At 53.1% G+C, this 27,143-nt stretch overlaps 1 protein-coding gene across 1 annotated transcript in view; it reads left to right on the forward strand.

Annotated features, from left to right (window-relative positions):
- The window catches only part of Rab7a (RAB7A, member RAS oncogene family), a 31,394-nt gene that overhangs the window by 1,845 nt on the left and 2,406 nt on the right, over nucleotides 1-27,143 (forward strand). The window contains exons 2-4 of the mRNA XM_077106234.1: nucleotides 20,682-20,742; nucleotides 23,559-23,685; nucleotides 26,429-26,647. Of these exons, the coding sequence (XP_076962349.1) occupies nucleotides 20,690-20,742; nucleotides 23,559-23,685; nucleotides 26,429-26,647 (399 nt within the window). The 5' untranslated portion in view covers nucleotides 20,682-20,689. The remainder of the gene's footprint in view (nucleotides 1-20,681; nucleotides 20,743-23,558; nucleotides 23,686-26,428; nucleotides 26,648-27,143) is intronic.

Genomic DNA, 27,143 nt, shown 5'->3' on the forward strand with positions numbered 1-27,143 from the left:
GTTGAAGATACTGTGCACCCTAAAGCTTGGTGTCCATGACCCTGTTGTGTTCTCTGTCCGTTTTTATTGTTTTATTTACTTTGCTACCCAGACTGACCACATTTAAGTGACTAATACATGCTGGAGGCTTGTATCACGTTTGAGTACCGAGGAGAGTAACGATGAGCACTTTTTCATTCATTCATGAAATGTTTTGAGTATCTGCCACGTATGTATTGGGCGTTGCTGGAGATTGACTCAGGGACCAGAGGTGGTGCCTGTCCTCAAGGAATTGTAAAATGGTGAGCGATCCCAGCCCTGGACTCCGGTGGAATGAGTTGGCAGGAGAACTTGAGGCATGATCTGGGGTACTAGGGATTGAACTGTAGGGCACTCGACCCCTGAGCCATTTCCCTAGCCCTCTTTTCTATTTTATTTAGAGACAGGGTCTCACTGAGTCGTTTAGGGCCTCACTGAGTTGCTGAGGCTGGCCTCCACCTTGCGATCCTCCTGCCTCAGCCTCCTGAGCTACTGAGAGAACTTGAGGCTTTTGGAAAGAGGAATCATTTCTCATCTCTGCAAGTGAATTGTGTCATCCAGACAGTCTGGAGTTCTGGCGACCTGTATCTACCCGGTTGGCTCTTGAAAGAGTGTGGAAAGTAGCACTGCGCTACTTTCTAATTGATCCCATCTTTTGAAGAATCACCTTCAGCAGGATATGTGTTTGTCTTTCTGCCCTGGTGGCAATTTTGGTTCACCGGAGAGGGAGACCACGTCCCTGTCATTACATCGCACTGCAGTGGCTTTGAACAGAGGCACATTTGGCTTGCTGGATATTTTTTTTTTCTAAAGCTGACAAGAAAGCATAGTGTGGCCTCAGTCGTAGGATCAGCACCATTAGATGACCGTCCTCGCCACCCTGTCTGCATGACATTTATGATCCAGCGCATGAGCAAACAGACAGGACCCTGGGATGCAGAAGGCATCTAAAAATAGTTTTATTAGTGTGTCCTTGCAGGTAATTGTTGGCAACCACTTGGGGCAATAGTTTTCTTTTTTCTTTCTTAATTGCCCCTCTACTCCCCTTTTTTGGACCAACTGTGATTTTATTTTATTTATTTACTTATTTATTTTTGGTCCCAGGGATTGACCCCAGGGGCACTCCACCCCTGAGCCCCGTCCCCAGCCCTTTTTATATCTTATTTAGAGATAGGGTCTCGCTGAGTTGCTTAGGGCCTTGCTAAGTGGCTGAGGCTGGCCTCCAACTTGCGATCCTCCTGCCTCAGCCTCCAGAGGGATGACAGTCACGCTCAACCCTGCTCTCAACTGATGTCATCTTTTGAAGGGTTCTCAAGCAGGAGACATAAACCATTCCCCTGTCTCGCCACTTTTTGGCTACTGGCTTCCTGCTCCTGTATAAGGTTGTCATTGTGTTATGCAAACACTTATGTGTTAGTGTCTTCTAGTGGGTCTCCACACTGTCCTGTGTGCAGCTGCTGCATAGACACGTTGCAGTGTGTTGATTGCTATTGTTGTTGGTTCCCACATCTTCTCTGTATTGACTTTCCCCCATTTGTACACACAGCATTAAAGACTGACAAACAGTTTACATTTATGGTTAGAACATTTTTGTGTGTGTGCGCCAGGGCCTTGTGCATGCAAGGCAAGCACTCTACCAGCTGAGCTCCATCCCCAGCCCCTACACTTTACTACATTTAAAAAAAGAAATTTTGGGGGATGGCGGGTACTGGGCATTGAACCCAGGGTCCCTCGACCCTTGAGCCCCATCCCCAGCCCTATTTTGTATTTTATTGTGAGACAGGGTCTCCCTGAGTTGCTTAGAGTCTCACTGTTGCGGAGGCTGGCCTCTACCTTGTGATCCTCCTGCCTCAGCCTCAGCCATGCAGCTGCAATGCCAGGTGGGGGGCCCGCCTGGCCCTGCTCATTTTTATCTGAATGGTGATTGTGGACAGTGATTTGCAGGTCAAAGGTCAAAGTGATAGGCTGGGTGAAATGGGAACAGGGCTTTTGGAAGTCTGGGGCTAGTTTCAGTTTTAGTTTTCTAGACTGATTTTCCAAAAAACAATTTTTTAAGAATAGTCGTTTGGGCTGGGCTGGGGCTGGGAGGCAGAGCCCGCCTAGCAGGAGTGAGGCCCGGACTCCACCCACAGCTCCAGGGACACAAATATGAAAAGGGACCAAGGGATCCTGGTTGGCTCCTCCAACCAAAGATATATTTTTAAAAAAAACAAAGAAGAAGAAGAAGAATAGCTGTTTCAGGATGTCTCCTCCGGAAGCCTCCTCGGGTCGCCTCCAGGGTGACCCGCAGCCCTGGCCTCCTGCTCCGGGCCTCAGCTGCAGCCCTGCTGTGGGGCTGTGGCTGTCCCCGCGGCTCTGTTTTGGTGACGTCATCCCTGCCTTGGCGACCTGTCAGCCTGATTCTGTTGTCCATTTTCCCGTCGCCCGGGACTGCCCGCTGCCACCAGCCGTGACAGGTCCCAGGAAAAGGACTTCAAAGAAGCCTGAGGACCGGGGTGGGCCCTGTGAGGGGACCCGCAGCTGCATGCGCCCCCTCCCCCCTGCACGGGTGGCCTTGGTTCTGTGACTTTCGCCAGACAGATGGAAGGTGGCCCTCGGTGCTCCCTGAGGCTTATGAGTCAAGATGGCTGGCTTCTCCTGGTGGCCTTCTGGGGCTGCCCTCTCTCAGGGTGGAGGCCAGCGTGGGTTTATTTTGTCCAGTATTGAGAATGTCCCCTGACCTAGGTCATGACCCCCCACTATTTTTTTTTTCTACCAGGGATTGACCCCAGGGGCCCTCGACTGCTGTGCCCCGTCCCCAGCCCCTTTTCTATTTTATTTAGAGACAGGGTCTTGCTGAGTTGGCTGAGGCTGGCCTCCACCTTGTGATCCTCCTGCCTCAGCCTCCCAAGCTGCTGTGGCTGGGTATTAACTGGCTGTTTTCTTACTCTGAACGTCCACTGGAATATATTTTCCTTTCAGTGAAAGGGAACGCTTCCCTCCTGCCAAGGTGGTGCGAGCGTTGAACTGTGTCACCTGTCCTGGGTGACACTCAAGACAGGAGGCTGGGGACTGTGTGCAGAGCGGTATTTCTTTTTCAAATGTTTCATGGCAGCAGGTGAAGAACCTGACCTGTTGAGCGCTGGGATAAGATCTCTGCCAACTGCCACCAGAGTGGCCCTTCTGGTTTTTAAGTAAATTGTCGCTTCTGTATTTTAATAAAGAGCACCCACACAGAAAAGTGCATGAATGATTGAAGGACTTGGAGAATTCTCATGAACTCAGACACCCCCTGTGCTTCCCTCAACTGTGCCAGCCCCCTGCCCTGGGGGTCACTATGCTGCTCCCCCCAACCTTTTATTTTTTAATTTTTCTTGTAGATACACACAGTACCTTTATTTTTTTGTATTTTTAACCTTTTGGTCTTGGGGATTGAACCTTGGGCACTCAACCCCTGAGCCCCGTCCCCAGCCCTTTTTATTTTTTTATTTAGAGACAGGGTCTCCCTGAGTTGCTGAGGGCCTTGTCAAGTTGCTGAGGCTGGCCTCCACCTTGCGATCCTCCTGCCTCAGCCTCCCGAGCCGCTGGAATGACAAGTGTGTGCCACAGAGCCCGGCTTGTTTATTTTTTATTTATTTATGTATTTTTTCTTAGTCGTAGCTGGACACAATACCTTTATTTTGTTTGTTTATTTTGATGTGGTGCTGAGGAACTCTGCCGCCCAGCCTCAGCCCCAACCCCTTCCTTCCTTTTTTTTTAAGGGCTGCTGGGGATCTGTCCCATAATCTCCCACGTGTTAGGCATGCATCCTCCCCATGAGCTACCTCCCCAGCCCCAGTGGGCTAACTTCTCACACTGTGGACTCGTTTTGCTTGATTTGAATTATGGGTAAATAATAAATAACACTGTGTGTGTTCTTCTGTATCTGTGTCCTTTAATTCACTGTTGTTTCTGAGACTTTGTGTTAACAATACAAACTCTTACGGATTTTATTGTTGTTGTTTTATTTTGGTCCCAGGGATTGAACCCAGGGGCGCTCAACCCCTGAGCCCCATCCCCAGCCCTGTTTTGTATCTTATTTAGAGACAGGGTCTCATTGAGTTGCCTAGGACCTTGCTAAGTGGCTGGGGCTGGCCTCCACCTTGTAATCCTCCTGCCTCAGCCTCCCAAGTCACTGGGGTTACAGGCGTGGGCCACCGCGCCCACATTATTTGCAGTCTGAATTCCGTTTTCGTTGCTCAGTACTATTCCAGGATGTGGTGTATCATAATGTATTTACGCCGTTAGTGCCAGGTGCTGTGGCGCTCACCTGTTGTCCCAGCTGTGTGGGAGGCTGAGGCAGGAGGATTGTTTGAGGCCAGGAGCTCAAGACCATCCTGGGCAACTTAGACCCCCATCTCCAAAGAATAAATAAAGCAGAAAGGCTCAGTCCTGGTGCCTGTGTTGCTGGCACTGCGCTCACAGCTGGGAGGCTCAGAGGACGCCTGTCTGCCAGAGGTTGGAGCCTGCTGTGAGGTAGAGGCCCAATTAGGATCTTCTGAAGCCTCTGTCCTTGGTGGCCTGACATCCACGTGATCTTGCTTCTCTGTGGGTCAGTGAGGAGCCCTCTTGTGTATGACACCAGTCATATGGAACCGGGGCCCACCCTAATGACCTCATTGAACCCTAATTACCTCTTTTAAAGCTCCTGTCTGCAAATAAGTCACATTCCAAGGCACTGGGGTCAGATTTCAGTGTATGAAGTTGGGGGTAGGAGGATCTCTTTCTATTCTGCTGTAGTGAGTAGGGCCAGTTTTCAAGTTATAGCAGTTGACACTTTTAAAAAAATATATATTTATTTTTTAGTTGTAGTTGACACCATACCTTTATTTTCTTTATTTATTTTTATGTGGTGCTGAGGATCAAACCCAGGGCCTCACACTTGGCTAGGCAAGCGCTCTACGGCTGAGCCACAACCCCAGTCCCCAATTGACACTTTTTTATTTTTTGTCCCAGGGATTGAACCCAGGGGTGCTTAACCCCTGAGGCCCGTCCCCAGCCCTTTTTCTATTTTATTTAGAGACAGGGTCTCGCTGAGTTGCTTAGGCCTCACTAAGTGGCTGAGGCTGGCCTCCAACCTGAGATCCTCCTGCCTCAGCCTCCGGAGCCACTATGATGACAGGTGTGCATCACCATACTTGTCCAGTTTACACTCTTATTGGCAATGCATGGCAAAGATATTTCACGTCTTTGCTCTCACTTATTTTTTCATTTTAGCCACTCTGTTAGAAGCCCGTTCCCCATGGTACAGTCTGTTTGTCTCCCAGTGTCAAGAAACCTTGAGGGACTTGGGAGAGTTGGTTCCCATAGCAGAATGTGTCATAGGCTGAGCCGGCTTCTAGTTACGGTATTTGAAGGAGTTGGGGTTAGAGAAGCAGAACAGCATCGGGCACACCTGTCATCCCAGCAGCTCAGGAGGCTGAGGCAGGAGGATCGCAAGGTGGAGGCCAGCCTCAGCCACTTAGCGAGGCCCTGAGCAACTCAGGGAGACCCTGTCTCTAAATAAAATGGAAAAAGGGCTGGGGACGGGGGCTCAGGGGTGGAGTGCCCCTGGGTTCAATCCCTGGCACCAAAACATCAGAGTGGCTTCAGTCTGGTGAGTGAGCAGGTAGCCCTTGCTGTGTCCCCTCGTGGGACACTCCTGCGCCCGTTCTTGTTGCTCTTGGTCCAGAAGAATCACTTGGGGTATAAATCTAGCCAGAGTAGGTAGCGCTTTCATTGAGACTCTTTGGGTCTCCTACTTCAGTCCTTAAGATATTGGATTCCCTCGCTCACATGCCAGAAATAGGTCTCCCGGCCTGCGCTGACTGACCCTTCACATCCTGGCTGGCATGTGACCAGCAGCTTCTTGGCCGACTGATCTTGAACTTTGAACATCCACTTCAGGACTTTGGTTTGATTGAAATATTCTGAGACTTTGCCCCTTCCCAAGGCCAAGCCCCTTGAGGGCAGTGATGAACCATTACTCTGCAAAGGATCTTGCAATATCATCCCAACTTTTGTTTAAAATTTTTGTAGCTCCACGATCCAGGCACAGTTGTGCCTGCCTGTAATCCCAGTGGCTCGGGAGGCTGAGGTAGGAGGACTGCAAGTTGGAGGCCAGCCTCAGCAACTGAGTGAGGCCCTAAGCAACTCAGCGAGACCCTGTCTCTAAATAATATCTGAAAAGGACTGGGGACGGGGCTCAGGGGTGGAGGGGCCCTGGGTTCAATCCCTGGTACCCCCCAAAAAATAGAAAGAAAGAAAATGCTTGGGTCTTTGGATGACTGGGAGGCCAGGGAGAGGGAGTGGGATGTTGTGAATATGGAGGGAGACTTGGGGAAACTGTCCGAGTCGCGAGTGTCACCAGCAGGTGACAGGATGCTGGGATTGCGGTGTCTCCAAGTTGGAATGGCAGCAGGCTGGCCCGGCTCTGATGCCACATGGGAGGACGTGGTCACAGAGCCGCGCTCTGGTTGATGATGAGGCACTCTAGGGACAGCACCGTCCCTACTGAGTTGTCAGATGGCACCTTTTCCATCTGACGATGACCTTGACATCGTCATTTGCCTCAAGAAATCCCCGTGAAGAGCTCCATGGGACCAGGACTGAAGTCCACCTGTTGGAAGTCACCCTGAGAGCTGCTTCCTCCAAGTGCTTTTAACAAGGCTGCATGCTGCTCACCCAGGGATTCAGGAGGCTGAGGCAGGAGGATCCCAAGGTGGAGGCCAGCCTCAGCCACTTAGCAAAGCCCTAACTAAACAACTCAGCGAGGCCCTGTCTCTAAACAGAATCTAAAAAGGGCTGGGGACGGGGCTCTGTGGGTTAGCATCCCTGGGTTCAATCCCTGGGACCAAAACATAAAAATAAAAACAAATCCATCATCCAGGGCCACAGTGTCCTATTTACAGAAATGGCTTCCAGGGAACTTGGTTCTTGGGGAAAGCTGCCTTGGTTTCTTCTCTCCCCCGTGGGAAGGTGACACCTGGAACAAAGTGTTATTTTTTCAAGTTTTTTATTCTAGTTTGTTCTAGACAGCAGAATGCATTACAGTTCATCCCATACAGAGAGCACGGTTTTTCCCATCTCTTGCTTGTGCACAAAATGACAGTCGTCTTTCTTTATTTTTTATGCGGTGCTGAGGATGCAACCCAGGGCCTCATGCACGAGCCCCCAGCCCCCGCGCTGCGACAAAGTGTTCACCCGCAGCTCTCCCAGAGCTCAGCACCGCCTGGGTGGAGCTCCACGGGTTCAAACCAAGTGGCACTTAGTGTGAAGAGTCCTGGCATCCAGCAGCTCTGGAGGCTGAGGCAGGAGGATCGCAAGGGTGAGGCCAGCTTCAGCTGTTTGGAGACCCTGCCTCAAAATTTTAAAAATTCCAAGGACCGAGAAGGCAGGGCAGTGGTAGAGGGCCCTGGGTTCATTTCCTAGCACCACTGAAAACAAAAACAGAGAGAGAGAGAGAGAGAGAGAGAGGTCCTTGGCTCTCAGCTTCCTACTGGCGAATTCTCAAGCTGTGCCATACTCACCAGGTGAGGCCACGCCAAGTGACCTCAGAGCGGCTGGAACAGCGCAGGCTTCTCTCCTCTCTCTCCATGTTTAGCAGGGATTTCCCCTCCCTCCCTCCCTCCCTCCCTCCCTCTCTCTCTCTCTCTCTCTCTTTGGTGCCAGGCATTGAACCCAGGGGTGCTTAACCCCTGAGCCCCATCCCCAGCCTTTTTAGATCTTATTTAGAGACAGGGTCTCGCTGAGTTGCTTAGGGCCTTGCTAAGGGCTGAGGCCGGCCTCCAACTCGCAATCCTCCTGCCTCAGCCTCCTGAGCTGCTGGGTTTCCAGAGACAGTTTTGTGGATTGTTTTTCTTTTCCCCTGTGTGGGGCTGGAACCCAGTGCCTGGGGCACACTGAGCGAGCAGCCACCCCAGCCACACCCCAGCCACACCCCAGCCCGGCTGGGCTCCCTCTTCCTGCCGGGAGTGTGGAATGTGCTGGTTTGTGTTGGCAGAGGAGCAGGAACTACCGGAGGCTCTGAGCCCACAGTTAATTGTTCCCTGTCCCTTCTGCTTGCAAATCCTTGGCCACAGTGAGTCACACCACACAAGGAATCAAGAGCCGGGATCTTACCGTGCACCCGGGAGGCTCAGAACTGAAAATATTTGGGCAGCGTTGGCTTGTAGTAGGTACTAGTGGGGAAAGAAGTGCTCCCTGGTGGTTTCTTACCGTGGTCACCTTGCTGTTCAAGTTCTAGAAAGAGGCTTAGTGGGCTGGGCACCGTGGGTGATGCATGCCCGTCATCCCAGCGACTTGGGAGGCTGAGGCAGGAGGATCACAAGGTGGAGGCCAGCCTCCACCATCTAGCAAGTCTCTAAGCAATTCAGCGAGACCCTGTCTCTAAATAAAATCGAAAAAGGGCTGGGGACAGGGCTCAGGGGTGGAGGGCCTCTGTGTTCAATCCCTGGCACCAGAAAAATAAGTTTAAAAATGATAATAAAATAAATAGTACAAAAATAAATAATAAAATTTAAAAAATGGCCTGTCTTCCCGGAGCTCGGGGTCAGTGTGGGGACCCCAACCCTCTGAGTCCTCACAGACACCTGCCTGCCCCCCATGGTGCCTTCTCGCCCTGTACCACCCCTGGTGGTGCGGGGGCCTTGGGTTCTGGACTCCTGTAGAGGCCCAGGTTTCCCACTGCCCTTGGCCATGGCCTCCCTGTGCCCCCCGGCCTCACCCTCCTGCACAGACCCCGCCTTCTCCTGGCTGCTCTGTGGTCCCTGCGTCCTCCGCGGCCTCCCTCAGCTCTGTCCTGCGCCCACCTGTGGGCATTGTGCCTGAGTCAAACTTGGTGTCACCTTTTTTTGGGGGGAGGGGGGAGTTACCAAATTCAATCCGGGGCACCTAACCCCTGAGCCCCATCCCCAGCCCTTTATGGTTTTAAATTTGAGGTAGCGTCTCCCTGACTTGCTTACAGCCTTGCTAAGTTGCTGAGGCTGGCCTCTAACTCGCGATCCTCCTGCCTCAGCCTCCCGAGTCACTGGGAATGACTGAGGCGCACTGCTGTGCCTGCTCTGTTTACTGAATCCTTGTGGCTTTGCCACAGTGATATCGTGACTGGATTTCGTCTGTGTGTCTTGCCAGCCCTGGGAAAACGGGTCTGAAGTCTAGGTCCCAGGCTGATCTACCTGTTCTTCCTCCAAACATTGAGCATTGTGTCAAAAAACTCAAAGAACCTTCTCCAGGTGGCCTTCAGTGGAGACATGGCCGGGCCACCTGCTGTGACATGTGACAGGGGAAGAGAAGGAATGTTTGTCAATCCTTCCTGTCGCCTGAAATCACCATGTCAGAAGCTACAATACTGTGGTGGCCCTAAGCAGGACCACAGTGTGGCTCAGCGTGTGACGGAGTCTCGGCCTTCCCTGTGTCGACACTCCCGGGCGCCGGGTCATGTTGCTGTGGCTTTTGCAATATCCTAACTGGCAAGATGGCACGACCAGAAATTTAAAGGACCCAGGAGCTGTTTTGAAAGCCACCTACATGGAGCCAGGGCCATTAATTTCTTCACGAGAGGGAAGAATGGATTCTTTTCTTTTTTGGTCTGAGGGATGGAACCCAGGGGTGCTTAACCCCTGAGCCCCCGTCCCCAGCCCTTTTTCTATTTTATTTAGAGACAGGGTCTCGCTGAGTTGCTCAGGGCCTCACTAAGTGGTCGAGGCTGGCCTCCACCCTGCGATCCTCCTGCCTCAGCCTCCCCAGCTGCTGAGATGACACGAGTAGCCACCAGGCCTGGTGAGGGTGTGTTTTTGTGGTATAGAAACTTCTCTGTCACATGGGTTTGTTTTCTGGATCTTACATGACACTCAGCCTCCCCATCCCCAGGAAGATCTGGGGTTTTTCAGTATGAAGTCAGGGTCCTTACAGTCGTTTGGTTGTCCCCCGTATTTTATTGTGAGTCCTTTCCTCAGTTGACTAGAAATTATCTGATCACACACCAGTTTCCCACCCACTCGTGTCTTTTTTTAACTCTTCTGCTGCACACTCTCTGGAGCCGGCTCCATGTTTACGTCTCTGCCTGGTGTCTTTTGGTCAGCCGCCTGAGTTTCTTTCTTCTAACCCGAGTTGGACTCGAACATGTATTTGCTCCTTATGAAATTGTTGCTCTTTCTATCCTTTATCCTGGTCCTTCATTGGATGGGCACAGGAAGCCCTTCCTGAGGTGCCCCAGCTAAAAATTTTCCCTTCCCCATGTGTCTATTATAGCTACTATGCAATTGTGTGGCTGGTGGGTTTTATTGAACACCTACTATGTCCCAGGCCTGTGCACGGAATAGCTGTACAAGTGGCACAAAACCTGATTCCTAACCCCAAGGAAGCCCTGGGGGAACTTGGTGGCGGGGAAAAGACATATCTTCTTTTTAAAAATATTTTTCTTAGTTATTGATGGACTTTATTTATTTGTTTTTTGAATATGTGGTGCTGAGGATGGAACCCAGTGCCTCACACGCACCAGGCAAGTGCTCTGCCACTGAGCCACAACCCAGCCCCCAGCCCCAGCCCTTTTTATGTTGCATTTACAGGCCACTGTTTTGAGTGGCCTCCTCCGTGACTTGCTCAAGGCCTCGTTAAGTTACTGAGGCTGGCCTCCAATTTGCAATCCTCCTGCCTCAGCCTCCAGGGCTACTGGGATCACAGGCGTGTACCCCCATGCCTGGTAACAGTGGCTCTCTAGATGGAGAGAGCAGGAGTGCCCCAGGTCAGCCAGGTCTGCCCTCTGCTCTCTTGTTCTCTCTGAAAGGTCGCTGGCGCTGGCTGGCCTGGCGTGTGGCGGTAGTGAGTGACTTCAGCTGTTAAGACCGTGCTTGCTTCTCAGAACCTGAGAGTCTAGTTGGCTCTTCTGCTGCCCCTGCTGCCATAGGGAACACCAAGTCCTAACCCTGGTGCTGGGGGAGGGACATGTCCTCCTCTGCTACAAGCATTGTGGGTGCTGGGTGCTGGGTGCTGAGTTCTGGGTGCTGGGTGCTGAGTGTTGCTTGGAAAATGCTGGGGCTTTGCAGGCTTTGCCCTGGAGAGAGTTTTCTCTTGGTTATTTGACCCATGAAGAGCCACCTACAGGAGAGGGTGGGCAGTTGGTAGGAAGATAGAACTTTGGTAGCAGACTTTAGGACCCCTTGAGTTTTGTGTGTGTGACAGTAGATGAGGATGTGTTGATAGAACAAAGGCACATCTTAAAAACAAATCTTTGTCCTGTCTCAGCCGGTGACAGTGTCGAGCCCTAAGAAATTCCTAGGGTTTTTATTTATTTCTGTATTTATTTATTTATTTATTTATTTTTGCGGGGTGGGGTGGGGGGGTTTTGACATACAAAAATGACAGTTTTTTTTTTTTTTTTTTTTTATACCAGGGATTGAACTCAAGGGCACTTGACCCCTGAGCCCCATCCCCAGCCCATTTTCTATTTTATTTAGAGACAGGGTCTCACTGAGTTGCTGAGGGCCTTGCTAAGTGGCTGAGGCTGGCCTCCAACTTGCGATCCTCCTGCCTCAGCCTCCCGAGCTGCTGGTTGACAGGCGTGGGCCTCTGCAGGTCTTCATTTCCTTCTGCTGCGTCTCACACCCTTTCCTGAGGTCATTTTCTCTTCTCTGGGGGGTGGGGTAAGGAAGACACTCCATCAGTGGCTTGTCACTGTTTAGCTCAGCCAGAGGACAGATCCCATCTGTGTGTCCTGCAGGTATAGGTGTGTGTTTGCTGCTGAGACAACTAGCAGCATTTCAAGAATCGATTGAATTTGGTCAATGTCTAAAGATCAGAATGGGGAGCACTGATACTTAAATTAAATGACACCAACACACGGAAACCAGCGCTCAGCAAGGGGCAATGCAAGGTATTCTAAAGGTTGGTCCCTCCACCACGTTGAGCTAGAATCTTGTCTCTAAATAAAATACAGAAAAGGGCTGGGGATGGGGCTCAGTGGCTAAGCACCCCTGAGTTCAATCCCTGGGACCAAAAAAATATCTAAAAAGAACATTAAGAAAGAGAGGAATTATGTCTGAAGAACCCAAAGGCAATTCGCAGCAGAGAAATACAGTACAGTAGCTGTCCCCTGATCTCCAGGGGACACCTTTTGGGACCCCAAGTGCATGCCTAAATCCTAGGACCCTTCACCACGTGATGCGTCATGACGTCTTGGTCAGCAACAAGCTGCGTTGATGATACTGGGCCCAAACAGTTACGGTACCTGGTGGCCTTGGAGCCATCTAAGCTTGCGTAAACACACCCAGGGTGTTTGCACAAGGATCAAATCACTGCAAAGTACATTTCTCAAAACTCAATCCCATCGGGGAGGAAGTGAGAGAGAGAAAGGGGAAATAAGGGGAGTGATCTTGGCCAGATGATATTGTTGTGTTGCGTGCATGTGCGATTATGTGACATGTCACCAGTATGTCCAGCTATAATGCACCAGGACAAAAAGAAGGGGTGGGGGAGAGCTATATGTTCCCAGAATAACACCAACCAAAGGAAAAAAAAAATGAAATAAACTCAAAGCCAGGTGCAGTGGCACACACCGGTCATCCCAGTGGGGTTTTGGAGGCTGAGGCAGGAGGATCGCAAGGTGGAGGCCAGCCTCAGCCACTTAGTGAGGCCCTCAGCAACTCAGTGAGACTCTGTCTCTAAATAAAATATGAAAAGGGCTGGGGAGGGGGCTCAGGGGTTGAGCAGCCCTGGGTTCAATCCCCAGGACCAAGAAAAACAGAAAAAAGAGAGCCACCCTACATCATCAGCTGATCCACAGACAGGCCTCTCCTCCGGAAATGTGGTTTCCCAGTGACATTGAAGCGCTGTCCCAGAGCAAGAAGAAGGCCAGCTAAACCGTGTCTCAGCCCCTCCAAGTACATCCAGGACGTCAGCTTGCTGACAGGCCCCACCCAGCCCCCAGAGGCTGTGTGCCCCCAACAGCTCCTTGCTGTCTCTGGGCTGGGCTAGAACTTGAGAGGGGCCAAGAACAGGGCACTGCCTGGCTCGGGACCTTCTCAAACCCATGGATTCCGACTGGGAGTTCCCCAAAACGGCCTTCCCTGCCTAATGACTTCAGTATTTATTGCTCAGGTGACACACGGCCCAGTTCTCCTGTGAGTCATGGATGGCTTCAGGCAGGGGATCCTTTGGGGGAGTGTACTGAGGATTGCATTCACGGGCACTTAACCCCTGAGCCCCAGCCCCAGCCCTATGGAGAGACAGGGTCTCCCTGAGTTGCTCAGGGCCTTGCTAAGTGGCTGAGGCTGGCCTCCACCTTGCGATCCTCCTGCCTCAGCCTCCGGAGCTCCTGGGATGACAGGCGTGTGCCACTGCGCCCGGCCTGGGGGTCTCGAGAAGTGGGCGAAACTTTCTCTGGCTGAGTTACGGCAGGCACAGATTGGGGATGACTTTTTTTAAGTTTGAATCCCTCTCAGCCTATTTTGCAGTGGTGGAACTTTCAAAATAGAAGCAAAGTGTTATACAACCTGGGACGCCCTGGTTAGCATTTCCTCCTTCGCTGAAGAGCTTGGCTTGTGCTGGAGTGTCGCAGGGACCTGGTTCCCGGAAACCTCAAGTGGGCAGTCCCGGTTAGGGTATTTAGACACAGGGTCTCGCTGAGTGGCTCAGGGCCTTGCTTTGGTTGAGGCTCAGGGCCTTGCTTTGGTTGAGGCTGGCCTTCTTTTTTTTTTTTTTTTTTTAATTTTTTTTACTTGTCGATGGACACAATACCTTTATTTTATTTATTGATTTTTATGTGCTGCTGAGGATCGAACCCAGGGCCTCCCATGTAGGAGGCAGGTGCTCTACCACTGAGCCACAACCCTAGCCTCGTGATCCTCCTGCCTCAGCCTCCCGAGCTGCTGGGATTATAGGCATGTGCCATCGCACCCAGCAAAGGGATACTTTTTTGTCTTAAAAGCTTTAGAAAAGCCCAGTGTAGTGGCCAAGTTCAAGGAAACAGCTGCAGAGAGATACTCAGCTTCTAGATTATACTGAGGTATGACATGTGGGCCTAGTGGTGACCTTGAAATCTTTTCTGGTTCAGTCCTTACCCTGGAAGACCATCTCTGTGCCCAGCCTACAGTTTCAGCCTCCTTTTTGGAAAACTTTCTGTAAGCCTCCATCTGAGGTTTAGGCTAGATTCCTGATGAGTTCCAGACCTGATTATGTGTTGAGAGTTTCTCCTGATGACAATAGTTTGTCGTTTCAGACCTTCAACTATAGCAACTCATATACATGCACATACACACATTTTAAAGTTGGGGTTCGCTAAACTCAACCACATCCCACCCCTGAAGCAGACTCAGTGGCCCACACCTATAATCCCAGCGGCTCAGGAGGCTGAGGCAGGAGGATCACAAGTTGGAGGCCAGCCTCAGCCACTCAGCAAGACCCTGTCTCTCAATAAAATATAAAAAGGGCTGGGGATGGGGCTCAGGGGTTAAATGTCCCAGGATTCAATCTCTGGTACCAAAAGAAAAGAAGCCTTGACTGTATTCCTGCAACATCACAGAGACGCCATTGTCCCCTGTTTGCTTACGCAGCATCTCATTAAACCAGGCTCAAAGCAGGGAGAACCCCTGAGTCATCTTCATATCTCAGGCACTTGGCCCCGTGTAGGCACTTGGGAAATGAACCAGTGCTGATTGTAAGGTCACCCATCTCTGAGTAGTCCTTGCATGTTAAGACTTGCCTCCTGGTCGGCCTGACGTCTGAGCTAACAGTCCTTTATTGAGATCTTCAGGACGTCGTTCTGCACAGCCGACTCTTCTCCAGAAATGAGGCCATCTAGTGGCGCACGCCTGTCATCCCAGCAGCTCTGGAGGCTGAGGCAGGAGGATCGCAAGGTGGAGGCCAGCCTCAGCCACTTAGTGAGGCCCTGAGCAACTCAGGGAGACCCTGTCTCTAAATAAAATACAAAATAGGGCTGGGGACGGGGCTCAGGGGTCGAGGGCCCCTGGGTTCAATCCCCAGGGCCAAAAAAAGGGGGGGTAGCTGAATTACAGGAACAGGACCCTAATGCACAGAACTCAGTGTACTGAATGGATCAGGGGGTCCTCAGCACCCCGGAGAGGCACTGGGCCTCATGTTGTCACGTGGCCTTGCCACCCACCTGGGACGGCCTTCCCCCAGCATTGAGCTCGTCTGCCTACAGGACGGAGGGAGCCTTTCTCTTGGCTCTTTCTTTCCCCTGGGCCTGGCTGCAGGTCTCACCCCATCTTGCCAGTTACCTTAAAGTGAGCTTCTTTTTTTAAATCTGTTGTAAAATAAAAATAAACTTTTGTGGTATTCAGTGCAGCAAAATTGTATTGTGAGAAGGGTGGCTTGGATGTCTTCCCCCTGCAAGTTATATAAGGTCTACCGCAGCGCGTCACATAGATCATCGTGTAGGGTGCTTTTTATAACTTTATGCTAATAAATTCTAAACTCCTGGCGGCATTGAGACCAAAAAAGGATTTTTGGGCCTGTCGCAGTGGTGCGCACCTGTCATCCCAGAGGCTCTGGAGGCTGAGGCAGGAGGATCGAAAGTTGGAGGCCGGCCTCAGCCACTTAGTAAGGTTCTGAGCAACTCAGGGAGACCCTGTCTCTAAATAAAATACAAAATAGAGCTGGGGACGGGGCTCAAGGATTGAGTGTCCGTGAGTTCGACCCCCCCAAAAAAAAATTCTCCCTGAGTTCAGTCTCTCCCTGAAGACTGGGCACAGCCTTCAATGCCAGCTACTCTGGAGGCTGAGGCACGAGGATCATTAAGTTCAAGGGCAGCCAGCATTGGCCCTTAGACCCCGTGTCAGGAAAGAGGATGTGGGGCTGAGAGATGCAGAACACTGGCCTAGTTTTAAAAGTGGTTAGTTGATTTGGTGGGGTTTTTTGGGGGAGTAGTGGGGGGAGTGTCTGCAGGGCTGGGGACAGTAGTTTCTTTCTGTACTAGAGATTGGGCCCAGGTCTTCGTGCATGTGACACACACACACACCCAGCCCCATCCACAGCCCCCTTTTTAAATTTTGAGACAGAATCTCACTAAGTTTCTGAGGCTGGCCTTCGACTTGTGATCCTCCTGCCTCAGCCTCCCAAGCAGGTGGGATGACAGGGTGCATCATAGTGTATATGTACGTATGTATACAGTAGGTATGTGCCCGGTAGTGTGTATGTTTGTGACAGTACTTCAAAGGTGCCTTACAATGTCTGTTCCACAGTTAATGACAGTGAGTGATAGGGTCAACCATGGTTATTAAGGTCGTCACGGCCTATTTAAAGACAGGGCCTCGCTGAGTGGCTGAGGCTGGCCTCCAATTTGTGATCCTCCTGCCTCAGCCTCCGGAGCAGCTGGGATGACAGGCGTGCACCAGTGCGCCTACTGAGTACCATCTTTAATGAAATAGTCTTGTTCATCCAAATTTTTGTTCTCCCGGTGCGGAGTCATTTTGGATCTCCTAGGAAATCACGGGCAGCTCTTGGCTTTTGATTTCCAGATGTTCTTGGGAGGTGATTTTTAAATCAGGAAGCCAGAGGGGTCGAACATGGCCCATGTGGCCCTGTCCCTCCCGCCATGTGTGCTAGGACACGTGGTCAGTATTATGGTGGGGTCTTCTGGAAAATGGGGTCAGAAGTGGAATTTGTGCCCTCAGGGAAGAATCAAAGGAAGCCACTCTACCCCTTCTGCCACATGGGGACACCTAGAAGGCACCATCCATCCATGAGGGGTGACACTCACCATGTGCCACACTCATTAGCACCTTGATCTTTGACTTCTGTGCCTCCGGAACTGTGAGCAGCCAGTGTCTGTGTGACACCTGCCCAGCCTGAGGGGTCATCACAGCAGCCCAGAGGATTAGGACTGGGACCAAGTAAAACCTCAGGGGAGCCGGGCGCAGTGGCGCACACCTGTCATCCCAGCAGCTCGGGAGGCTGAGGCAGGAGGATCGCAAGTTGGAGGCCAGCCTCAGCCACTTAGCCAGGCCCTGAGCAGCTCAGCGAGACCCTGTCTCTCGATAAAACACAAAATAGGGCTGTGGACGGGGCTCAGGAGTCAAGGGCCCCTGAGTTCAATCCCTGATACCAAAAAAAGGGGGGTCTTCATTTTTAGGAGATGTCATATACTCGGGGTGACCTGGGTTAGGAAGGGTGAGTGCATGTGAGATGCACAGGCGGTGAGCAAGGGCTGGGGTGTTATTCCATTGAAGCACAGCGTCACTGAGCAGCAGAGGTGGAGAAGCCCAGCTTCCTGGCCAGGTTGAAAGACCCACCGATTCCCTGTCCAAGAAAGACGCACGAGGCACTGGCTTCAAACGCAAGAGGTTTATTCAGACACAGACGCCTGCGGGTGCTCAGCAAAACCTCAGCCGGAGCTTTGGTGAACTGGCACCCCGGGCTTTGGGGTACAGGTCTTTTATAGGATAATGGGGCAGGTTTCGCGCGCGCGGTAAGCAACAGGTTTCTTATTGGTTATTTTGAACCCAGCATATAGATTACCTAAAGGGCAAAGTTGTTCTTCACTTTATGTTATCAGTTCCTATTTGCCTAAGAATGCCCTGGGACCTGTTTTTTTTGTTCTTTTTCCAACCATCCTGTCCTTTCACAATAGACTACCCTTAACTGATTAACAGATAGACCTCTCCGGTGTTTAGTGGGTTAGCAACACGCCCTGATGGTTTCACGATGGGGCCTGGGGTTTCTGGGCTGGGGTCTTTCAAGGTGTGGTGGCCCCCGCCTGTGACCCCAGCTGTTGGGGAGGTTGAAACAGGAGGCTCAGAACTTTGTGGTCACCTTGGAGAATTTAGGGAGACCCTGGCTTGTACCAGTGGTGCCTCTTTGTCCTAGTCGAGTGGGATTGCACCAGACACCTGTCTCAGTTTTATCTCCATTTTCCTGTTTCGGACATTTGGATCAATTCTCTTTTCTTGCTATTACAGGTCTCTGCCCAGACCTGCATCTTGGTTTCCCTTAGGTGCATGCTGCATCTAGGAATGGGCGGGACACACACCAATGGCATCTTGCTTAACCAGCTTTCAAGAACTGAAATGGCCCATAAAAGCTGGGTGCTGTGGCCCCTGCCTGTGGTCCCAGCAGCCTGGGAGGCTGGGGCAGGAGGATCACAAGGTGGAGGCCAGCCTCAGCAAGTTTGCAAGTCCCCGAGCAGCTCAGCGAGACCCTGTCTCTAAATCAAATATTGAAACAGGGATGGAGTGGTGGAGTACCCCTGGGCTCAATTCCCAGTACCTCCACCCACCCATCCCCCCAAAAAGAGCAGAAGTTCTTGATTTTGATGGCATCCAGTTTGCCCAAGGTCCTAACAATATTTTGAAATAGGACTAGATTTAAACCACGTTGTCCCCTGGGCACAGTGACTCACACCTGTAATCCCAGCTACTGAGAAAGCTGAGGCAGGAGGATGGCCAATTTGGGGCTACCCTGGGCCACTGGGTGAGTTGCTGTCTCAAATTAAAATAGAACGGGCTGGGGACAGAGCCCCCCCAGTTTGCGCGACAAGTGCAAAGCCCGAGGCTCAGCGCCCAGGTCTGCCAAACAGACAGACACTGTCCAGAGACCCGCGGGCGACCCTCCTGCCTCAGCCTCCCGAGCTGCTGGGATAATGCGCATGCGCCCACGCCCAACTTAAGAATCTTTATTTGAATAAGAGAATCTGTCCCTCCACCTCAGGTGGGCCTGGAGGACCACCCTCAACAGGGCAGCCACCTGAGAGTGGGTATCTACACCACAAAAAGCCCATCTGGTCTCCATCACATGGGGAGTGGTGTCCAGGAAGACCGGCCTCCGGGTGCCTGGACATGGGGACTCCCAGGTGAGCCAGGCCTGCCTGAGGTCATGGCGCTGTGGGGACAGTCAGAGGAGCAGGAAGCTCACCTGGACCAGGCATTTGGCACTGGATAGCAGCATCTTCTGAAGGAAACTTGCAAAGCCAGACTGTCCCCTGCCAGGTGGCTGCTCTCCTGCACCCGCCTAGGCCCTGGCTTGGGTGGCCCCACGCCCTAGGGCCTGCGCTGCTTCCCAGCTGTCTCCTTGGCCAGGCTCCAGGGAACTCCTCCGCCCAGCCCCTGGTCCACAGCTGCTCTGTGGACACCCCCCACAGTCCCCCCCTCTCTTCTTCCAGTTCCCTGACAATTCCCACCACGCTTTCTCTGAAGCTTGTAAGGGATTTACAGCAAGTAAGATGTCACAGCCAAGGATTGTTGACAGTCCCCAGGACCGTTCCTTCTTTTTAAAGTATTTTATTTAGAGACAGGGTCTGGCTGAGTCACTTAGAGCCTCACTAAGTTGGTGAGGCCAGCCTCCACCTTGCGATCCTCCTGCCTCAGCCTCCCAAGCCTCTGGAATGACAGGGCGTGCACCGTTGCGCCCGGCTGTTTGTATTTCTGTTCCCTTTGCTCATCAAGCAAAGCTGTGTTCTGCAGCCTGCCCAACTTCCTTCCCCTCCTGGCTTGTAGGTCCTGTTGAGGTCGCTTTTGATTTCACTTTGGCATTTTATAGTCGTCTCTGTAAAGAGGTCCCCAGCCTTCTGCTTCTTCACAGCCCGGTAGCTGTGCCCACTTAGTCACTGGAATTGAATTATCTAGAAGCTGTTGTTTGTTGACCGATTGCTCATTCCAATTTAAGCTCCTCTAGGGCAGGAGGCTGAGGCAGGAGGATCGCAAGTTCGAGGCCAGCCTCAGCAACTCTGCGAGACCCTATCTCTTAAGTGAAATAAAGTGTGGCTCAGTGCTCCTGGGTTCAGTTCCCGGTCCCCACCCCCAAAATAATAGGGTCAGTCCATATCCAGACCCGCTGTTCAACTTCTTGACCTGAGTCATGGTAGTATGTGACTTCAGATGCCTCTCCAAGACCTTTCCCAAAACCTGATGAGCAATATTGCTTACCTACCTGACGTCTGCTGGTTTGGAAGGCAGAGTGATTTGGATTTGTTTCATGGTCAGGTACAGAGCACAGTCTTGGATAACATAGCAGGCCAGATGGGGTGGCAGTGCCTATAATCCTAGCTACTTGGGAGGCCGAGGCAGGAGGATCAATAGTTGGAGGCCAGGCTGGATAGTTTGTCTCAAAAAATAAAAAGGGCTGGGGATCTAGCTCTGTGGTAAAGTGCCCTTGGTTTCAATTCCCAGTTTAAAACACACACACACACACAATATCACTGGAGAGAGACATTTCTCAGTGTTTGGAGCTGGTTCAAGTTCAAGTTGGTACCTTTGAAGCCCACACTTCTAAGTTGGGCACAGCACCCACTGTCTTCCTATAGTCCCAGCTGCTCCAGAGGCTGAGGCAGGAGGATCGCGAGTTGGAGGCCAGCCTCAGCCACTTAGCGAGGCCCTGAGCAACTGCGACACCGTGACTCTAAATAAAATAGAAAAAGTGGCTCATAGGTTAAGCGCCCCTGAGTCCAGACCGCAGGTCGGAGAAGTGGGGAGCCCTGGGCCATTGAGTCGCAGGGGTCGCCTGTCTGAGGAAGTGGCCCTTCAGCAGAGGTGTGAGTGACCGAGGGCTGAGCTCTGCCACCTGGGGGGTTGAGGACACCCTGTCCCCCCAGCCCGGCTCTTGGGTCCAGGATTCTCATGACGGGCGCCGCTCCTAGCAGGGCCCCTAGGGCTGCGCCGGGCTCGCTTCTCCTCCTGCTCCTTCTGCTCATGGTTCCTTCTCCTTTCCTCCCGCAGTGTGAAGCATGACCTCGAGGAAGAAAGTGCTGCTCAAGGTGATCATCCTGGGAGACTCGGGGTGAGTGTTCCCCAGGATTCCCATCTGCCCTGTTGGCTGGGAGCCCCGCTTACCCCACGCCCTCCCCAGACCACGCCCTCCCCAGACCACGCCCTCCCCAGACCACGCCCTCCCCAGACCACGCCCTCCCCAGACCACGCCCTCCCCAGACCACGCCCTCCCCAGACCACGCCCTCCCCAGACCACGCCCTCCCCAGACCACGCCCTCCCCAGACCACGCCCTCCCCAGACCACGCCCTCCCCAGACCACGCCCTCCCCAGACCACGCCCTCCCCAGACCACGCCCTCCCCAGACCACGCCCTCCCCAGACCACGCCCTCCCCAGACCACGCCCTCCCAGACCACGCCCTCCCAGACCACGCCCTCCCCAGACCACGCCCTCCCCAGACCACGCCCTCCCCAGACCACGCCCTCCCCAGACCACGCCCTCCCCAGACCACGCCCTCCCCAGACCACGCCTTCCCCAGACCACGCCTTCCCCAGACCACGCCTTCCCCAGACCACGCCTTCCCCAGACCACGCCTTCCCCAGACCACGCCTTCCCCAGACCACGCCTTCCCCAGACCACGCCTTCCCCAGACCACGCCTTCCCCAGACCACGCCTTCCCCAGACCACGCCTTCCCCAGACCACGCCTTCCCCAGACCACGCCCCTGGGCTGGCTGACATCACCCTCTTCTACTCTGGGCCTTTCCCTCCCTGCTGCTTAGGGTCCTGAAGACATTTGAATGATCCCTTATTATGGAACGTGTATTCCCTGGTGGCTCACATGACTTTTAAGAGACAAGGATGCTTTTTGAACTGAACTAATAATGGCCAGCTTCGCGGATTGCCCTCTGCTCCCAGCGGCCAGACTAGAGAGTCCTGCTCAGGGAGATTCCGTGCTGCTGGCATCTGCCCACCAGATGCGGCTTCTGCAGGCCTGGGCGACATTGCCTTGATGCTGGCCTGGGACTGCAAGGCCAGGGTCTGCGTCCAGATTTCCCACCCAACGAGGAGCCAACTCTAGGGGCTCATTAAATGCTCTGGGAGGCCTTCCACACCTGGTGTCTGAAGTGACCCATGATGGCTTGGAGGCCCGCCTGTTTTCAAAACTAACACTGAAAATTAGCCACATGCAGTGGCACCCGCCTGTCATCCCAGTGACTTGGAAGGCTGAGGCAGGAGGATCTCGAGTTCAAAGCCAGCCTCAGCAACTTAGTGAGGCCCTAAGCAACTCAGCAGGACCCTGTCTCTAAATAAAATAAAAAATAGTGCTGGGGACGGGGCTCAGGGGTCGAGTGCCCCTGGGTTCAATCCCTAGGACCAAAACAAAAACAAAGGCCAGGGTGGGTGGTTTTTGCTCTTGGCTGGCTTACTGGAATTTCTGGAAGGGTCTTGAACAAGCTCCTATTTGTCTAGCCCCAGACCAGCGGGGTGGGCTCTTGGTCCCAGCTCCTGCAAGCCCTGTGCTGTCAGGACTCTGCTCTGGGCCTGTGCTTCCTAGACTTCACTGGAAAGGATCCGGGCCTTGTTTCCTCGCAGCGCCCCCCCCTCCCCTGGAAGGTCTGGTGCAGGTGGTCTGGGTCAGAGAGCACGGCCTGGGGCCAGGTATGCTTTCGGGTCCCCTGCACACAAGCACGAACTTGTCCCTTTGTGGGAAAGCACGGTGATACTATGGGTCATGAAGAAGGCTTTTCTGTTATCTTGAGCCTGCTCTAACCTGGTCACCAAAACAATCACACATGGTCTCCTGCTGAAAAAAATCCTTGCAGAACCTTGCTTTGAGGTAGATTCTGGTCTGGTCTGATTATCGGTAATAATCTCGGCCTTGGGCCAGGGACAGTGGTGCACACCTGTCATCCCAGCAGCCCGGGAGGCTGAGGCAGGAGGATCGCAAGGTGGAGGCCAGCCTCAGCAAAGGCGAGGTGCTAAGCAACTCAGTGAGACCCTGTCTCTAAATCAAATAGAAAAAGGTGTGAGGATGGGGCTCAGGGGCTGGGTGCCACGGAGATCAATCCCTTCTACCCCACCACCCCCAAATCAATAATGTCTGCCTCAGATTTTAAACTTGGCGTGTGTCATTAGGTGTCTGTTCAAAGCCAGCGGCTGCCTCCTGGTATGACTTCATTAAGCCAAATAACAACCACTAAATAGAGAAGCACCCGAGACTACTGTGGTATTTTTAGAATCGTGGAGGGATCTTACTCCTGGAACTTATTTTAGAAGGAGCATATTTACTGAGGTTCTTCTGGGAGGGAAAGGAATAATACCAGGTTCTGTCGCCAGAGTCGCCTGAACCGAAACTTACCAGCAGCTTTTCAGCATCTGGTGCACATCTGTGTCCGGCTTTTGTTTGTTTATGTCTGTTGCTGAGCTGGGGGTGGCACCCGGGCTTCATGCATGCCAGGCAGCTCTGCCACTGAGCCCCACCGCCAACCCCACCCTGGATCTTTAGCCCAGCAGAAATCTACATTTTCCAGTGTGTCATGAAGGGATGTTTGCGGACAGGGGCCTTGGTTCCTTAGTGTCCTTCAAAACAGGCAGGCTCCTTGTGAAGTTGCAAACATCGGTGGCCCATGCCTGTTATCTCAGTTTGGGAGGCTGAGGCAGGAGGATCGCAAGTTAGAGGCCAGCCTCAGCAGATTAGGGAGGCCCTGAGCCACTCAGCCAGACCCTGTCTCTAAATAAAATATAAATAAAAAGGGCTGGGGACGGGGCTCAGGGGTTAAGCACCCCTGGGTTCAATCCCTGTTACCAAAAAAAAAGAAGCTACAGGTGCCACCGTCAGTCCCTGTCCCTCCTGTGTGACTGAGACTTGTGCTTTTTCTCCCTCAGCGTTGGGAAGACGTCACTCATGAACCAGTATGTGAACAAGAAATTCAGTAACCAGTACAAAGCCACGATAGGGGCCGACTTCCTGACCAAGGAGGTGATGGTGGACGACAGACTAGTCACCATGCAGGTGAGCCACTCCCCAGCCTGGTCAACCCCGCCCTGCTCCCTGCGTGTCTTCAGGCCAGGCCGGGCACCGCCCCTGTTGGCCACACCCCGTGGATAATGGGCCACAGCTCGCGTCCCTGGAGAAAATGCCAGGTGGCAGTTTAAATTCAGTTTTCTGGGAGTGTGGGGACAGGCCCAGGCCTGAACCTGGGGACCTTGCCCTGTCTCAGGGAGCTGCCCTCCGGCCCTCAGTGTGAATTTCACACTGCAAAATAAGACACCATGAAATCCCTCGTAGTTGTTTTGAAATTCACATTTAACTGGGTGAATTTTTGTTTGTTCTGAGTCTTTGCACTGGCTGCCTTCCTGGGCCCTGCCTGTGTTCCAGCATGTCTCCAACTCAGCTCTTTTCTGGTCCCAGGGATTGAACCCAGGGTGCTTAAGTAGCTGCTGCCAGTACAAACACTGACCTCCATGCCCGGCTCTAACTGGTCTCTCCACATCCTTAATAAGCTTAGGTCAGAAATCTTTGGGTTTCTGCCAGGCTCAGTGGTGCACACCTGTCATCCCAGCAGCTTGGGAGGCTGAGGCAGGAGGATCGCAAGGTGGAGGCCAGCCTCGGCCACTTACGAGGCGCTAAGCAACTTAGTGAGACCCTGTCTCTAAATAAAAATTAAAAAGGGCTGGGGACGGGGCTCAATGGCTCAGCACCCCTGGGTCCAATCCTTGGTACGAAAAAAAAATGAGTATTTTGGACTAGAGGTGCAGCTCAGGGGCAGAACGTCTGCCTCGCATGCACAAGGCCATGGGTTCCGTGCCCAGCGTCACACACACACACAAAAAAACAAGAAGTCCTCACATGTGCAGGCCTCAACCTGTGGATGTCGGTGACACTTCATTGTCCCACTCCTGGGACAGAGCTGGGTGGCTCTCACCCCCGACACCCGCCTACACAGACACGAGAGCTTCAAAATGTAACTAAATGCTAAAGAAGCCAAATTTGGGATAAAAAGGAAATTTCCAGATCACTGACGCGAACATGAAACCCAAGCCAGTCCAGGGCCTCGGCTCCTGCTGGGCAATGAGACAGGACAGAGCTGCCTCGGTCACGCAGGGCCAGGACACGTGGCAGTGCGCTGTGGGGTCGCTGGGGGTGTGTCCAGGCCCAGGAGGACGTGGGGACAGCACTGGGGGGTGGGGAGCGTGAGTTCAAGGCTTCGTCCTCTTGGTGGGGAGTCTTGTCCCAGTGCCTGGGTGTGTGGATCTACAGGGAACAGAAATCCGTGTCTAGGGTTTAACCTGAACCCTTGTCACCTCTGGTACCAGCCAAAGAGGAGCGCATTCTGGAAGAGGAGATGGCTCATGGCCGCATGAGGAACTGGGAACGGGTGCAGCCCAGGCAGGTTCTTACAGGAAGGAGGAGAAATGGGGATATGGGAGACTCGGAGCTTCAAGAAGAAAAACCATGTTGCTGAAATCAACAAAAAGCAAAATGGAAAAGTTGTGGACGACCAGCAGAGCGCACACCTGTCACCCCGGCAGCTCGGGAGGCTGGGGCAGGAGGATCAGGAGTTGGAGGCCAGCCTCAACCATGAGTGCCACCCAGCAGAACCCGCGCGTCAGGACCGCATCGTGACGGGGTGCTGGTCTCCAGATGGCAGGCTTTTGGAATAAGCGGGCAAAGATGTCAACTCCCAGAAGAAAACCTTAACTGGCCTGATGGTTGCTGAGGCTGGCCTCCCACTTTCCATCCTCCTGCCTCAGACTCCAGAGTTACTAGATGGCAGGCGTGCGCCACCAACCTCGGCTCAGAATGGCACATTTAAACAGCTAACGATTTTGGGCAGCATGGAGGGAGGACATCATCAATTGATGGTGGGGACGAACCAGTGCTGTCCCAGGCTGTAGGGTGGAAGGTGCCCTTACCCCACAGTCCAGCAGTTCCAGGCCTCTGTATGTGGCCGGGAGACTCACCTCCAGGTGCACGAGGAACAGGTAGCATGCAGAGGCAGTGGAGGTGCTGTGTAGCCACTGACCTTGACAGATGGGGATGGGACACAGGTAGCACCAAGACAGTAGGGTAACTCTATTTGCCTAAGGTATTTACTTGGGAGGAAGAAATGCCATTTTTTTTTTTCTTTTAATAAAATGCTACTATTTGTCACATCAGGGCTGCAGGTGTAGGCTGTGTGCTTCACACGTGCAGAGTCCTGGGTCCCGTGCCCAGCACCGCAAAAAGAAATGGCTTTTGTCACAGTGTGTGGGGAGGTGAACCTGTGGGTCTGATATTGAATGCAGAGTAGTCCCAGCAGCTCAGGAGGCTGAGGCAGGAGGATCTCCAGGTGGAGGCCAGCCTCAGCAATTCAGTGAGACCCTGTCTCTAAATAAAATATAAAAAGAGCTGGGGACTGTGCTCGGGGGTTAAGTGACCGTGTGTTCGATCCCAAGTACCCTCAGGAAAAAAAAATGCAGGTAGAAATGTACAATTCAGTGAGTTTATTGATCTGTCACCCCCAGACTACCAGGTCTGAAGCCTACGCCTTGCATTTGACACCCGTCGTATCCATGTGTGTGACCAACAGAGTCCCCAAGCATCAGACTCAGTGTCCCCTCCTTGGTAGACACAGTTTTCAGGGTCATTTTGGACACCGCGGTGTGGAATTCTGCTTCCTGAACCCCGAGTTCGCGGATGGTGGTGGGTGGCCCCCATCGGTCCCTGTCCCCCGGCGCTTGTTCTTGGCGCTCAGCCCCCACGCTCTCTGCAGATCTGGGACACGGCCGGGCAGGAGCGGTTCCAGTCCCTCGGCGTGGCCTTCTACAGGGGCGCCGACTGCTGCGTCCTGGTCTTTGACGTGACCGCCCCCAACACCTTCAAAACCCTCGACAGCTGGAGAGACGAGTTCCTCATCCAGGCCAGCCCCCGGGACCCCGAGAACTTCCCCTTCGTCGTGCTGGGGAACAAGATCGACCTCGAAAACAGACAAGTGAGTGCTGGGGACGGCGGGTGTCCCCACCGAGGCTCCCTGGGGACCGCGAGGGTCTGGGAGGTCCTTGGCTGAGGCCAGAGGGTTTTGGCAGGTGCTGGCGGAGGGTTCAGACACAGGGTCTCTCTGAGTTGCTCGGCGCCTCACTAAGTGGTCGAGGCTGGCCTCCACCTTGCGGTCCTCCTGCCTCAGCCTCCAGAGCCGCTGGGGACGACCGACCCTGAATCAGAATCCCGTAGCTGGCTTCATCTAAGATGTGGTCCTGACCCCCTCACTGTTCACGGGGGGCGGAACGGCAGGATTCGGTGGCCCAGGGGACACCACGTCAGGACAGGCGGCTCGGGAGGGCCTAGGAGAAGCCCCTCGTCCCCCCTCCTCTCCCCCGGGCTGGCTTCTTGCTCCTCTCACGAGTGACTTGAGTGGACCCAGGTCACCAGCTACCCACGGGCACAGCGAGTGGCTGAGGTGGAGGGGCCGCCCTCCTTCCCGGGCGGGG

Source organism: Callospermophilus lateralis, chromosome 20 (assembly GCF_048772815.1).
Source record: "Callospermophilus lateralis isolate mCalLat2 chromosome 20, mCalLat2.hap1, whole genome shotgun sequence".
NCBI lineage: Eukaryota > Metazoa > Chordata > Mammalia > Rodentia > Sciuridae > Callospermophilus > Callospermophilus lateralis.